Raw genomic sequence first — 14,045 nt, 5'->3', positions numbered from 1 at the left:
GGCCTTGTTTGTTGGATGCTCCATTTTTCATGCTTTGACACCTAGAAAGGAAAGCCCCAGTTGATATAGCCTCATACAATATTTGGGCTGATCAAATTAACACTTTTGTTTGGATGAGTTGCAGTAAACAATTTCTTTTAAAAATAATGATAAACAGGATATTTTATGTTATTAAATGATAATATTAGCATAACGTGTGTAAATATATTTAATTAAATGTGTTCGACTCGTATCATTACTTTTTTTTGAAATTGACTTAGAAATTATGTATTGTTATCCAATATCCTTGTCGCTGGCAAACGGTGGGAGAGGCCTCGGAACTGCGAAATTGATAAAGAGACAGCAGAACTGCAACAGAGCCGTGCTGTTTTCCACATCTTTGTCTTAGCAGGATTTAAGACAAGATGGGGATCAATTATAAATGATATTTAAATATTTAGGTTGTATTCGGCTGCATAAAATTTGAGTTTTAGAATTAGAATTGGAATTTGAGAAATTTGGTTCAATTTAGTGAGCTGCTTTTCTCCAATTACACCAATTCTAATTCCATGCAACTGGTCTTTTAGCCTGTGCTTGGTAGGAATTGGAGAAAAGCAACTCACAAAATTGAACTAAAATTTTCTCTAAACACAGTGTAATCATGGTGAGATGCTAAGTGTTGCTTGAGGATACTAAATTTGCGCGGAGAATCATCAGTTCAGGTTTCTAAAGATCGATATACTCTAGAAATATAAATGAAAATCTCAAAAATTTATTATAAGCAGCCATAATAATATACAAGAAAGATATTAGTTCAATGCTTCTCTAGCAGGGTTACAGGAAAGTTCACAACAAATTCAACTTGATAACAAAATCTGAACGAAAGAGATTTAAGTAAATCAATGCTAAAAATTCACTATTACTCGAGTTGAGCATACCAGATTCCTTGGATCTTCACTTCTTTTGGAACCTTTGCGCCCAGATCAGTATCAGAAGGCTGAATGCTCTCGAATACTCCAATCAGCTCTCCACTATCAGGCTTGCTGTCAGTTACACTCAGAGTAATCTTCCCTGTCGATGATGCAGTATTTTTTATGTTCTCCTTAACAAGCTCCTCCTCATCTCCTCTTCCTCCTGCTGGCAACGCAACCGCGTTGTCATAACCAGTAGAACCACCCCTTCCCTTTGGGTCCAAGAAAGATGAACCCCGGTATGATGGTACAAGAAACTCTCCACCAAAGCTCTCCGGTTTGCCAGACGCCACCAGCTGTTTGATGGTGAAGAGGAAGGGTACGCGCTCGCCACCAGGCAGCTGAACCGTGACAGCTGCGTAGTCGATTCCGTCTTTCTCCTCAAACTTGACTTTGCCATCGGGAGATACTTCAAAGGGTCCCTCAATCTCATCAAGGGTGTAGGTTAGGCGAGTCATGAGCTTGGTTTTTTGAAACTCCGGTGGGGCATTCTTGCTCACACCCTCAGCCTTTACAGTAAAAGATGTTGGTTCCAAGCAGAGCTTCTTCATATTGTATTTGCCGGGCTTGAAGGCAAAGCTGCCGGATCCAGTATCAATGGTTGGGCATTGGTTAGCAGTACCAGTTCCCTTCACTTCAAGGTATGTCTTGCTCTGGATTTCGTCATAGGTTAGCCTTTTTGGAACTCCTTCAGCAGTTGCTCCCTGTAAGTAAATCAAGAGACCATCCACAAGATGCACAAATTAGTATCTTTCTCACAAAAACAAAAATGAAAATTCATACAACTGAATAAGATGGAAAGGACTAAGCTTGCTGCAACAAGATGATGATATCTGCAAATTAATCTCTTCAATCAGCATAACAGCGCCAATATTCGTAAATGCGCTCAAAGCATAATTTTGCCATTCAAAGAGTAGGTCTCTCGATGCATAACCTACATTGACAACACTTGGTGCACCCTTTGTCATAGCTTTTAACTATCAAAACTTGATCTATACAAGTGCCCACAACAATAACAACCACCGCCAAGCCTTTTCCCAGTTATTTGGAATCGGCTGCTTTGAATCCCATGTTTCAATTCATACCGTGCTTGCCCATTGGACATGGCCGGACACATGTCACAACCATGACTAAGAGAGTCCGGTAATTTGAATATTTCATTTCTTGTTTGGACACAGAATAGACACAATGCGGACACGTTTGGGATTTTTGACTTGGCAAGGTAATTTTTTTTTTTTTAAAAAAAAAAAAAAATAGTTCTAATGCAATTATAAAACATATTATGAGTTAATTAAGAAAATAATATAAAAAAAAAATTAGAAAACTATATATAACATCATCCATTTCGAAGCTCTAAATTATTGATTAATTTATGACAGTGACATGGGCAAAATGATTTTTTTTTTTTTTTATACAAGTGCTTCATAACTTATGAATAATGTGTGGATCAAGTGGGACTCACATGATCCACGGGACTGAGCTTGCACAGTTGCGACCATACTTAACACAGCCCTAGAAATTATTGAGGGGAATTAGTGGTCGCATCTCAAAATTCAGTGAATGAGAGAAATTAATGGAGACATCACAAAATTGAGTGAATGAGGGGAGCCACATACCGAGACAACAAGCGCAGAAGTAGCAAGAGCAAAGCCAGCAATCTTGGTGGCATCGGCACACTTTTGAGCCAAATCCTTGAGATCGGACTGTAGAGAGCAAGTGAGCCTGGCACCACCAGAGGGTTCGACCCCAAAGGCCTTGCACACTCTCTGTGAGGACCTCAGCTGCTGCTGTAGGTTGACTCGGCCCACCTTGGTGGGTTGCATCAGCGTAGCCGCTGCTTGTAATGAGGCAGCCATTGTTCTCTCTCTCTTAATTACACACCCTCTTTCTCTCTCTAGGCAACCCTTTTGAAGCCTAGTAGTATGACATGAGATTAGTGAGACTGAAAGGTGTTTTGTGGGAAGAGGGTGATCAAATTATTTTGGTAGTTTGGCTTTGGTGTAAGTAAGATAAGGGATAGGATAAGGTCATGTTTCATTGGTTGCTCTGAGCTTCTGTCATTCGTTTCTGTCACGCCACGTGGCAAAGTTGGTGATTAGGATAAAGATACTCTCAGATGATGGTGGGGCAATCCAAGTTCGAATCCCATCTTTGTTCTTTAGGAAGGGTTTTCTTTTCTGAGTCATGTTAGTCAGGCATCTCTCATTTGAAAATATAACTGGGATAATTCAAAATTAAAAGGAAAAAAATGCTAAAATAATTATTATTTTTATTTAAAATTTATAATACCAAATAGCAGAGAGAAAAGATTTATATAAGGTTGTGATATTGGTGTTAAGGCATTCCACTTTCTTAGAGTATCTCCGATGGTACCATTTTTAGAGATTTTGGACCTATTTTAGCCACTTAGGCAGTCCAACAGACTCGTTGAAAAGTGAGCCCAATTTATTATGTCGCAGAATGGGTCACCAAAAACGGTCAATTGGCGATTGCGGACCTGTCTTGTACAGGCCTACCTGCATTTATTTATTTGTTTGTTTTTAGCCCAAATCCCTATAGCCCTTGACCCATAATTGGGTTAAGGGCACGTTTGACCGGAAAAAATAAATATATAAACTAGTTTTTTGGGTTTTTTTTGGCCCTTTTTTTATTCTTCTTCTTTTTTTTTTTTTCTTTTTTTTTCCTCAATGCAATTAAACCAAAGAGCCGTTAAGGAATTGTTCGGTTTACACAAACAATGCCTTGGCAAAAAATAAATAAAAATTTAAAGGAGAAAAGTTTTTTAAATATAATTTTTTTTATTGTATATGATTGTCTCATATGATTGTTCTATAAAAATAAAAAATAAAAAAGGAGAAAAGTGTTTTTTTTAATATAATTTTTTTTTTTTTGTATATAATTGTGTCATAAAATTGTTCTATAAAAAATAAAAAAGGAGAAAAGTGTCATATGGTTGTTCTTTTTTCCTAGTTGATTTTAATAATGGTATTGTATTATTTGTTTTTTTAAAAAAAAAAAAAAATCATATCATATTGTTTAAATTTTTCTAATCCATAATAAATATTATATTGTTTAATATTTTGTGTTTGATGTAGCCGTCAAAAAAAAAAAAAAAAAACAATTTATTAAATTTTTTGAAAATTTTTAAATTTTTAAATTTTTGAAGAGTGAAAACGTACCATTGGAGCATGTTGCGATAGCAAAATTTAGAGAGTCCAAAACGGTTATGTCACTCTTGGAACTGCTGACAAGGTTATTATAAAATACTGATTTGGCAAATTTGAAAATCCAAATTTTAGAAATGTCATTGGAGATGCTCTTATTCTCCTAAAATGAGCCCTAAACAAGACAACTGTTTTTAATACTTTTTGTTTGCCATTTCTTAGAGCATCTTTAATCACGTTTCTTAGAGTCACGTCAGCATTACTCATAGGCACGTTAATATTTTAGAGTCTCCAAAATTTAGTTATCGCATGTATTCTAATGGTGCATTTCTGCTGTATCATACAAAAAATAATAATAATAATAAACAATACAATATTTATTATGAATTATAAAAATTAAAACAACACAATATAATATGAATTTAAAAATTATAATAAATTTTTTTAAAAGAAATTCAAAAATATACTTTTGTGCCAATATGCCTTAACGGAGTATATTATCATTAGTGTGATTGAAAAAAATAAAAATCACTTTTCTCCATTTTTTTTTTACTTTTGTTTTGCCCAAAAAAACTTTTAAGGCCTTAAGAGCTCTTTGGTTTAGTTATGTTAAAAATAAAAAATAAAATAAAATAAACTGATTTTTGGAATTTTTACCAGGCCAAACACTGCCCTTAAAATTAATTCTGGGTTATAGTATTAAAAAAATAAAGCAGGCGGGCCCAAGCAAGACAGGCCCGCAATTGCCAACAAGGTCACCGTTTTGGGCTACCCAAAATCTCGAGCCCACTTTTTGGAAACCCCATTGAACTACTTGCATCGCCAAATTTAGACCAAAGTCTCTAAAATCATAACCATACTTTCCTTCTTCTTCTTTTACTCAACAACACATCCTTCTCTATCACCAGATTCACCACCACATTATCTCGTTTTTTTTCTTTTCCTTTTTTTCCTTTTACCCTCCAACTTTCTGTACTTTCCTTTTCTTTTAAAAAGTTAAATTCTCTTTTCTCTTCTCACTTTTCTCTCACTTCCAATTTAAATTAATTCTTGTACTTTTATGAATACAATGTGTGCAAAAAATATTATCAATTAATATTTTGGTTCTTATATTTTGTAAGTATTTTTTTTTTTTTTTATGGAAGAGAGGGTGAATAAGAAAATTAAAGGGTATTTTTTTAATTTTAAAAAATAATTTTGATCAAGCTTGAGAGCAAGTTGGGCCATCCATTCTTTGGATGGACCCTGTTTAATGGATGGACTTTGGATGAATCCGGTTTTCCAATCAGTCCTCAAAATGCCTTTTTGAGGGCCTTTTTTTTTTTTATCTTCCACTCCACTACATGTTGACTGAGTTTATACATTTTTATTTTTTAATATAGGTTTATGAAATGAAGGATTCAGGATTATTACCGACAAAACTTATGAAAGATCGAACTCTCATCAATGTACAAAACAGCAGCTGTGGTCTAAGAATTATTTATTAATAATCATTTACTAAATAAAACAAATAATTAAAATTAAAGTTTAACTAGTTTTTTTCCTTAGGCCCTTAATTCCAATCATCCTCCAATATTCAAGAGTTTTAAATTAGAATAGAGATATATACATAGAGATAGATATATATGTAATTATATATATATATATATATATATATATATATAATTACATAGAGATAGAGGAGCATGGCTCAAAAGTGCTTGAAGAAAAGTCATCGGTAGAGTGTCCTCCATGAATAATAGATATTGAGAGTTCTTCTTCTCATCATAGCCACGTCATCCTCTGTTTCGAATTGAAATTATGATTGGAAAATAATGTTTTGTTTAAGTTTTTTATTAAACAAAATTATGTGCCCCACAAAATAATAATATAAACTAACAAATATTACTTCCCCATAATTAACAAATAAAATGACGCTGAATTTTATGCTTAACCAATTAAAAACCCTAACTGAGGCTGAGGCTGAGGCTGAGCCCAAACATAGATTTAAATGGTGAATGATGGAGATTTGTTGTAGGCATTCAGAATGAGTAGGAGGTTAGTTTATTCAATCAATCAAACTTCAGAAAACCAATTATCATCATTATGCCCACTCTCCAACCAATATATATATATAACATGTATAACATAATCGAGAATCTAAAAAATTAAAAGAAAAAAAATAATAATAATAATAATAAGAAGGGTTTCTCTCAGACAAATGCCTCGATTGGTCGTCATGATTGAATGGATGATCGGACTCGTCATCTTAAACATTTATTCATCACCGAGAACCACAATCCCCTTTTCAATACAGAAAAATAAAATAAACTAAAATACAATAAAAATCACATAAAAAGTTGCAGAAAAAAGATAACTATAAAAATAACCAAAAAATCATGATGAATCGAAATCAAAACAAGAATGATTGCTCTTGCAGTTTAAATATATATATATATATATATATATATTGAAGATACAAAGGAAGGACGGACCAGTAAATGATTGAAGTACCTGAAAACTAATGAGGAGTGTATAAAGAGGAAACAGTAGGAGGCTACGCTCCGGACTCCGGACGGCATAAACCAAGAGTGCTTGTGTCTTATTATATAGGCAACAAGTAACTTCTAGGGTTTGGTTAGGGTTTCGCTTCCACCCTTTTTAATTACTATAATACCACCACCTCAATGTAATCGAACTCTTTTTCTTTTTCTTTACAGTTACCATATTGATTTAATTAATGCCTTAAATTATTGATTTAATTAAACATATGGCCTTACAAATGTTATTATTAGGCCTTATTAATTGTGGTGAAGTTTAATTGCGTAAGAGCATCTCCAACTGTAAAGCTTAATTGATTTAATTGTGGTGATGAATTTACATAAAAATTTTGAATTATTTAATTTTAACTCCAACGATTGTTTTATACTTTTTGTGTAAAAATTTATCTTCCAATAACAATCAACCATGTGTTATATTAGGACCCACATATACATGTCAGACTCACATAATTTTTACAAACTTACTTAATATATGATTGATTCTTTTAATGAAATGAGAAAGATGGATGAAAAAGGAAATATATTGATTTGGCCGTGTAAAAATGTTGTGTATTTTGATGTAGTAATGTAGGTTAACAGATGGCTGGAGATAGAAAAAATTTACACATCATAGATGGCACTATATATTTTACACAAAATGATATTTTAACATACTGGTGGAGATACTTCTAAACCATCTTGAATTATAAAATAAAAATAAAAAAAATCTTGAATTATAAAAATTAGGATTGTAATTCCCTTTAAATTCCTAATATTCAATTTTTTTTTTTTTTTAATAATTCAAAAGAGTTTTATGCAATTTATAGTGATAGATAAATTTCAGTTTCAATTTCAATTTCAATAGTTTAGGTATTTATTTTTAACGGTGTCATACAATTTTTTTGGAATTTCAAGGTAGTTATCGGCTAAAATTTTAATACAAGGAGAGATACGCAATTTTATTTATTTAATTTTTTTTTTAGATCAAATGAATTTTTATGGCGACTAACCCTAATAAACAAAGAAAAAGAAAAAAAAAAAAAAGGGCAAATTTAAAATTAAAAAAAAAAAGAGGGCAAATTTTAATGCATTTGGACAAATATAAAGGGAGTTTTTATTGGAACTCCAAATTTATACATAGCCGCTCCACTTTTATTTATTTATGAATCAAATGACAAAATTAATCTCAACTATTACAACCTCTTTTATCTCTACTACTCTCAAGAAAAAATCTCTTTCGTTCTCATCTCTTTTCTTTCATCTATCTTTGTATGCTTCCTTTTTCACTTCAACTGAATCACAAAGACCTACCATCAAATTATTATTTTTCTTTTTTTTTCGGTAAACAAAATAATTCTTGTTTCCATATATTTTCTTTCTTCTTTTTGTATACTTCCTTTTCACTCCAACTGAATCACCAACCCTTACCATTTACAAATACGAGTATCAAATATTAATTATTTTGTATACAATGGTGAATATTCATAATTCCAGCAAATCACTGTGACTTAGATTTTTATAAAGTTGACGGAGTTAAAAAAGGAAAAGGAGTGTCCTTGACCAACTGAAAAGGTAGTTTTCTTGACCACATTATTAGGGAGGTACGGTTTTGATGCTCCTTTTTGGGGTAGGAACAATTTAGTAAAATATTGAATAATATTGCTTTTAAAGGGCCTTAGAATCTGTAATCAACCCACCTTAGGGTCTTTCGCCCTTCAAATTTTATTTTTTTTCCTAAAGTTTTTCACCCTTCAATTTTGTTCCTTCCCTACCAGGTCAGGGAGTGGGAGACGATCTCGGGCCAATCAATAATGGATACGTAAACAAATGCATCAGCTTTGTATCAACTTTATTCTACATTTTGCTTTCGTGTCATCATGTGATTGGTGGAAGACATACAATAATTTCTCTTACATAATTCATTTAGCCCACCAGAGCTAATATGTACATATTGGCATATTGCAACTCAATCAAATAACACCAATAAAGCACCCAATGTAAACGGACGCACACAGTTTTTCTACATTTCACAGGATTCAATCTAAAAGCTTGAGTTTTAAACAAATAAAACAAAGGTCATTGCAACTAATGAATTTGTTTGTCTAACATATATGAAACTAGTAACAAGTTCATTACTTAATTTGCAGCATGAATGATCTCTAGATGAAGTAAAGTACCAGTGCCCACACTGGATAGACTAACAGAAGGATAATCCCAACTGTATTTGATATCCCATGGGTTTGTGTGAATGAATTTCTGAATCCACCGGACGCCCGAATGTGTTCTTGCAGCAGGTAACAACCAATGAGGAGACATATCACGATGCCGACCAAATTGTCCCTCAGGGTGCTTGCGAAAAAGCTGGGAGCAACCACCAAAAGAAGAATCAACGACCCAGGCATCTCCAGCCAATCTGCAATTGGTCAATTAATCAACATCACAAAAGAGGCACTGTATCATTAACACATCAATGTGGCACAAAAGTGTAACGCTTTCTATGTTGTAAGTTAGCAAATGAATTATTAAATTTTGATGCACGCAAAATTCGTATAGCTCATAAATGGGACTAAATAAGGCAAAGATGGCAAGAAACGGAGTTTATATGAAAGGAGGAAGACAGTTCTCTTCGGAAAAAGGAAGAATAATGTGCTTGATAAAAAGGCCACAATATGCAATAAATTGGAAATTTGGAACAACTACTGAAACACTAACGAATCAAAATTTCATAATAATGGAAACGCAAGTGAATGATCACCAGATTCCATTGTCATCAGTCATGTTAGGAGGGGTGTACTGGATACAAACCTAACCATTGACATTATTTCCACAGAGTGAGTGTTCTCAGGATTTGAATCTGTATTCTCATGCTTACAGTCTGAGCATTTTAAAGGTGCACCAAGCAATGGCCTCTTGCCAAATTCCATTGTGTAATGAGGAACAACCTAAATTTATCGGTTGAAATAATGGCAGCGGCAGACCAGTTCTATACCTCTCACTTCTTTGGATAATTTTAATTAAAAAATAACACTAATTATCCCATGCCCCGCAAGAATGAGATATGAAGGAGTATACTGACTTTGATATCACATGTGATCATATGCTTGGAGAGAATAAAACCATGGAGTAACTCCTTGAAACTAAATCTTGATCACTAATACTGGTCCACCTCTTCAGTGAGAACTAAATACGTTTGAGCAAATTTAGAAGTGGAGGAACAGCACATGTTTATAACTTCAGCATAGCTGCAGCTTGTAAGATTATGATCGGACATAGTAGATGATGTACAGGTGCTTCTTTATTGCATCACTTTTTTGCCTTTTAGTATCCTGATAGGATTCATTCCATTATGGTTATTAAGTTTCATAACATTTAGGAATGAGAGGGAATTCAACCTCAAATTTGTTAACTTAGCAAAATTCATATGAAAATTACATTTTCAATGGCAAAAGCAAAGCCTGGATAAAGAATTACAGGTAATAAAAAACTAAATTTACAATGCAAACCAATACCAACAACCATAGTGGATTTATTTGACGAGAACAGATCACACTCTGTATGAATCTGTATTCTCATGCTTACAGTCTGAGCATTTTAAAGGTGCACCAAGCAATGGCCCCTTGCCAAATTCCATTGAGTAATGAAGAACACCCTAAATTTACCGGTTGAAATAATGGCAGCGGCAGACCAGTTCTATACCTCTCACTTCTTTTGATCATTTTAATTACACTAATTATCCCATGCACCGCAAGAATGAGATATACTGATTTTGATATCACATGTGATCATATGCTGCGAGAGTAATAAAACTATGGAGTAACTCCTTGAAACTAAATCTTGATCACTAACACTGGTCCCACTCTACAGTGAGCAACTAAATACGTTTGAAAAAATTAGAAGTTGAGGAACGGCACATGTTTATAACTTCAGCACGGCTGCAGCTTGTAGGATTATGATCGGACACAGTAGATGTACAAGTGCTTCATTACTGTATCACTTCTTTGCACCCAATATCACCAGTAAAAGATAGCATTATAATATCCTGATAGGATTCTTTCCATTATGGTTATTAGGTTTCATAACATTTAAGAATAAGAGGGAATTCAATCTCAAATTTGTAAACTTAGAAAAATTTATATGAAAATTCAATTTTCAATGGCAAAAGCAAAGCCTGGATATAGAATTACAGGTAATAAAAAACTACACTTACAGCGAAAACTAATACCAACAACCATAGTGGACTTATTTGATGAGAACAGATCACACTCTGTATAATAAGCCAATTGCTGAAAAATAGAATTTGAAATTAGAACATTGCCTGGGAAATGTCGTGGGAAGAAGAGTCTGAGTACAACTGCAATGAAGGCAATCCATTTTCCAACTTCTCCTCTGAACAATAGTGAGACATATTTATCCAGTACATCAATTTCTATGAGAAAAGGAAAATAGAATTACAGAAATAGAGTAGAGATAATGACCTTAGCACGTTGAACAACAACGAAGGAAGGCTAAAGAAAATATAAGGGATTAAAAGTGAAGTCAGCATATTTGTCCTCCAGTTTGTTCGATCCAATATCAACAAGTAACTGCAATAAGCATGCAAGGCAACAAGTTAATATGCATAGTCTGTGAACAAATCTTCTATAACATAATATATTCAGTATGTACAGAACTCAAAGTTAGAGCTACAAACATGGAACAAAGTAAAAAGCAATTTAAGAATTATATGGTTAAGATATATATGTGGTTGATATCTCTGGAAGTTTAATCCAGCATCCATAAGCAACTTTTTGGTTGAGAGTGAACTACAGTCGCGCCCCCTACTTGTCCCAATCATATATAATTAAACATATTTTGTGCTTGTATCATCTGATGGTATATAAGTGTAGCTGCCTAACACACGCTTGACAATTTTATCACATTCTGTATCCTAGCAAAGAGACATAACTTTCTACACAAAACAGAGTCTACATCAAAAAGAAAACTTATTAAGCATAATAATATTTAAACGTGCAAGAAATAGCTGCAATAATGAAAAAGAAAGAAATTTTCACTTCTTAATTATTTTTGCATCAGAGAAAAGAAGATACTCAAAACTATAATGATTTAGCGAGTGCTCGTAGATTTTAAAGGATGTATTGACAATTTGTAACATAGTGGCAACAGAGACGAATCTACAACCTTTTGGTCTGTAGTAAGATTAGATTTTATGGAACATAGAGTTTGAAGAGAGCTGTTCAAACAAAAGTTGTGTCAATGTGCACAAGTTTCTCAGAATGCAGGTTATGAAATTGCAAAAATTAAAATGAAATGAAAAGATAAATCAATAATTAGTTCATAGTACTTGGTCCCTTTGTGAGCATATTTAGTCAAGATATAAAACCATTTAATAGAGCAGCATACTTCGGGAAAAGATAACTCCATTCACACATTAGATGATGGAAAAAATAGCATTCAGTAGGCTTATTTGTAGGATTTTTTAGGTAATACGATTAACAATAATTCATTAACTCCATTCACAGTCACACACGTGACGATGGAAAAAATAGCGTTCAGTAATCTTTTTTGTAGGATTTTTTACATATTACCTAGCATCAACAATAACTCATTGCGCAGAGATTACAAGTATATACACACACACACACACAAAAATCTTTTCTCAAAGATTGAACATTATATAGTGTAACAGTAACACGATTAAAGAAATCAATATGACTAATTCATTAAACTTCCATCTCTTATTCCTGGCAATGAAGGTGAACATTAAGTGCTAAGGTCTCCCTATTGGTTTTAATGACTTTGGCATTCTATATTTATATACCGGGGAAAATGCCCCATTGATAAATATATATATATATATATATATAATCAACTAAAAAATTACCCAATGGAATAGAGATCCACCCAATCAAAGTTCAAAGTCAAGGAAGATAGAGTGATCATCCACAGTATGTAACAAAAGTTGGGTAAATTTTAGAATGTACACTGAAACCAGAGGACTTTCCTTCCCTTTTTCTCTTTGACATTATTCACTTTAGAATTCAACAGCAGATCAAAATATCACTTTACTCAAAACTATCAAAATCGGCCTCGATGAAAGACCAAAATAAAATAAAAAAATAAATTTAGTAGACTATATACGTCAGTAATTTTGGTACTGCATATACTCCACACATCAAAGATCAAAGGAATTCAATTAAAATTCATAAATGCAACCAATGCATGTTTCTATTTACATTTTTGTGCGCATATATATATATATATATATATATTGAATTTGGGGAAATAGAATAGAGTATTCTCACATAGCAGCAAAGGAGGCAATCCATTTGAAGACAGAAGTGCCGACCCCAAGGCCTCCAAGCTTGGTGGCATGATTAATGAGATTCTTGGCAGCCATCTTCAGGTCATTGATGTCGGAATTGATCAATTCGGCTGTGGCCGGATCAGTTTTCATAGCCAAATACTCCTTTCTCCCCATTTTCTCACACAGATCTGATCAAACCTAACAAACACGAGAAGATGCCCAGAATTGAAAGAGAGAGAGACAGTGAGACTGTCTATATAACCACAAGTTAACTAGAAGAGTGGTAATATTAATTAATTAATTATGCATATCGAGAGAGTATATGATTCCTATATCTATATCGATGGGGCTAACGAATGAATTAACGATGTCATGCCGGTGGAATAATGGGCAAATCATATGGACCACCTTCATTTCAGGGTAAAAATGGTTCGAATTTACGGATCCAACTGTTTTTGTTTCCTTTGACTGTTGTGTCGTGCCACGTGGTACGCAGGAAAAGGCACATGGTGTGCTCGCTTAGGCTTAAGTGACACGTCACTAATTCAAACTCTGTCTTTGCTTCTTCATTGTACAGTGCATTCTCTTTCCTGTCCTCTCCTTCTGTTGTTTTTTTTTTTTTTTTTTTTTTTTCGCCATATATGAAAAAGATAAATGTGATTATTGATTATGGTTACTAATGCACTTTCATAATTATTGAAATAAACATTTCTTTTTTTTTTTGAAAGTTAAAATTAACATTTCGAATAAGAGAGAATATATTTTTATCTGACAATAATTTATTAAAATCGAAAAAAATTAAAAAAATTGGACATGTAATGTTACATCTTCACTTTTTTTATTGGTGACATGGAACAATGATATCAGCTGATGGTCCAGTAAAACTTAAGAGAGGTGAAAACAGTAGATGTTTCCGCTATTTGCCATGTCGGTTCTACCCATTTTGAGCAATTCAAGTCTACCAGCCATTTCGGCCCAAATATTCACTGTGTTTGGAATATGGAATTTGACGGGTTTTAAATTTGAAAACAACATTTAAGTTGTTTGGTATAGTCGGATTATAAATGGGATTTCAAATGCTTTTTTAACACATTCCAAATCCCATCTA

At 33.3% G+C, this 14,045-nt stretch overlaps 2 protein-coding genes, 1 long non-coding RNA gene and 2 other non-coding genes across 5 annotated transcripts; all 5 read right to left on the bottom strand.

Annotated features, from left to right (window-relative positions):
• Window positions 1-731: 731 nt before the first annotated feature.
• On the bottom strand, window positions 732-2,932 carry LOC132286840 (oxygen-evolving enhancer protein 1, chloroplastic-like). The gene is made up of 2 exons (XM_059789239.1): window positions 2,567-2,932; window positions 732-1,654 (listed from the first exon to the last, which is right to left on the bottom strand). The coding sequence occupies exons 1-2, from the start codon at window positions 2,804-2,806 to the stop codon at window positions 899-901; spliced, it is 996 nt and encodes a 331-aa protein (XP_059645222.1). The 5' UTR covers window positions 2,807-2,932; the 3' UTR covers window positions 732-898.
• A 1,032-nt stretch (window positions 2,933-3,964) lies between these two features.
• Window positions 3,965-6,709, bottom strand: LOC132286266 (uncharacterized). The gene is made up of 2 exons (XR_009472728.1): window positions 6,608-6,709; window positions 3,965-6,397 (listed from the first exon to the last, which is right to left on the bottom strand). It is a non-coding gene; the product is annotated as an uncharacterized LOC132286266 (long non-coding RNA).
• Window positions 6,136-6,206, bottom strand: LOC132287575 (small nucleolar RNA Z105). Its single transcript, XR_009473074.1, has one exon. It is a non-coding gene; the product is annotated as a small nucleolar RNA Z105 (small nucleolar RNA).
• On the bottom strand, window positions 6,302-6,386 carry LOC132287615 (small nucleolar RNA SNOR75). Its single transcript, XR_009473108.1, has one exon. It is a non-coding gene; the product is annotated as a small nucleolar RNA SNOR75 (small nucleolar RNA).
• A 1,807-nt stretch (window positions 6,710-8,516) lies between the features above and the next one.
• On the bottom strand, window positions 8,517-13,352 carry LOC132285128 (cold-regulated 413 plasma membrane protein 2-like). Its single transcript, XM_059787294.1, has 4 exons — window positions 12,936-13,352; window positions 11,109-11,216; window positions 10,949-11,019; window positions 8,517-9,046 (listed from the first exon to the last, which is right to left on the bottom strand). The coding sequence occupies exons 1-4, from the start codon at window positions 13,109-13,111 to the stop codon at window positions 8,793-8,795; spliced, it is 609 nt and encodes a 202-aa protein (XP_059643277.1). The 5' UTR covers window positions 13,112-13,352; the 3' UTR covers window positions 8,517-8,792.
• Between the last annotated feature and the right edge of the window lie 693 nt (window positions 13,353-14,045).

Source organism: Cornus florida, unplaced genomic scaffold (assembly GCF_030987335.1).
Source record: "Cornus florida cultivar Cherokee Brave unplaced genomic scaffold, ASM3098733v1 CherokeeBrave_3.0.0_Hap2_Chr11, whole genome shotgun sequence".
NCBI lineage: Eukaryota > Viridiplantae > Streptophyta > Magnoliopsida > Cornales > Cornaceae > Cornus > Cornus florida.
Note: the sequence above shows the minus strand (reverse complement) of the source record. Positions and strands in the feature narration are given on the sequence as shown.

What these genes read in the sequence shown, in the direction of transcription:
- LOC132286840 (XM_059789239.1), bottom strand. Translation starts at nt 2,806, where the DNA reads ATGGCTGCCTCATTACAAGCAGCGGCTACGCTGATGCAACCCACCAAG. An exon ending in CTTCTGCGCTTGTTGTCTCG is followed by an intron (nt 1,655 to 2,566) that starts GTATGTGGCTCC and finishes ATTTACTTACAG; the next exon opens with GGAGCAACTGCTGAAGGAGT.
- LOC132285128 (XM_059787294.1), bottom strand. Translation starts at nt 13,111, where the DNA reads ATGGGGAGAAAGGAGTATTTGGCTATGAAAACTGATCCGGCCACAGCC. An exon ending in ATTGCCTCCTTTGCTGCTAT is followed by an intron (nt 11,217 to 12,935) that starts GTGAGAATACTC and finishes TGCTTATTGCAG; the next exon opens with TTACTTGTTGATATTGGATC. An exon ending in CTTCCCACGACATTTCCCAG is followed by an intron (nt 9,047 to 10,948) that starts GCAATGTTCTAA and finishes GACCAATTGCAG; the next exon opens with ATTGGCTGGAGATGCCTGGG.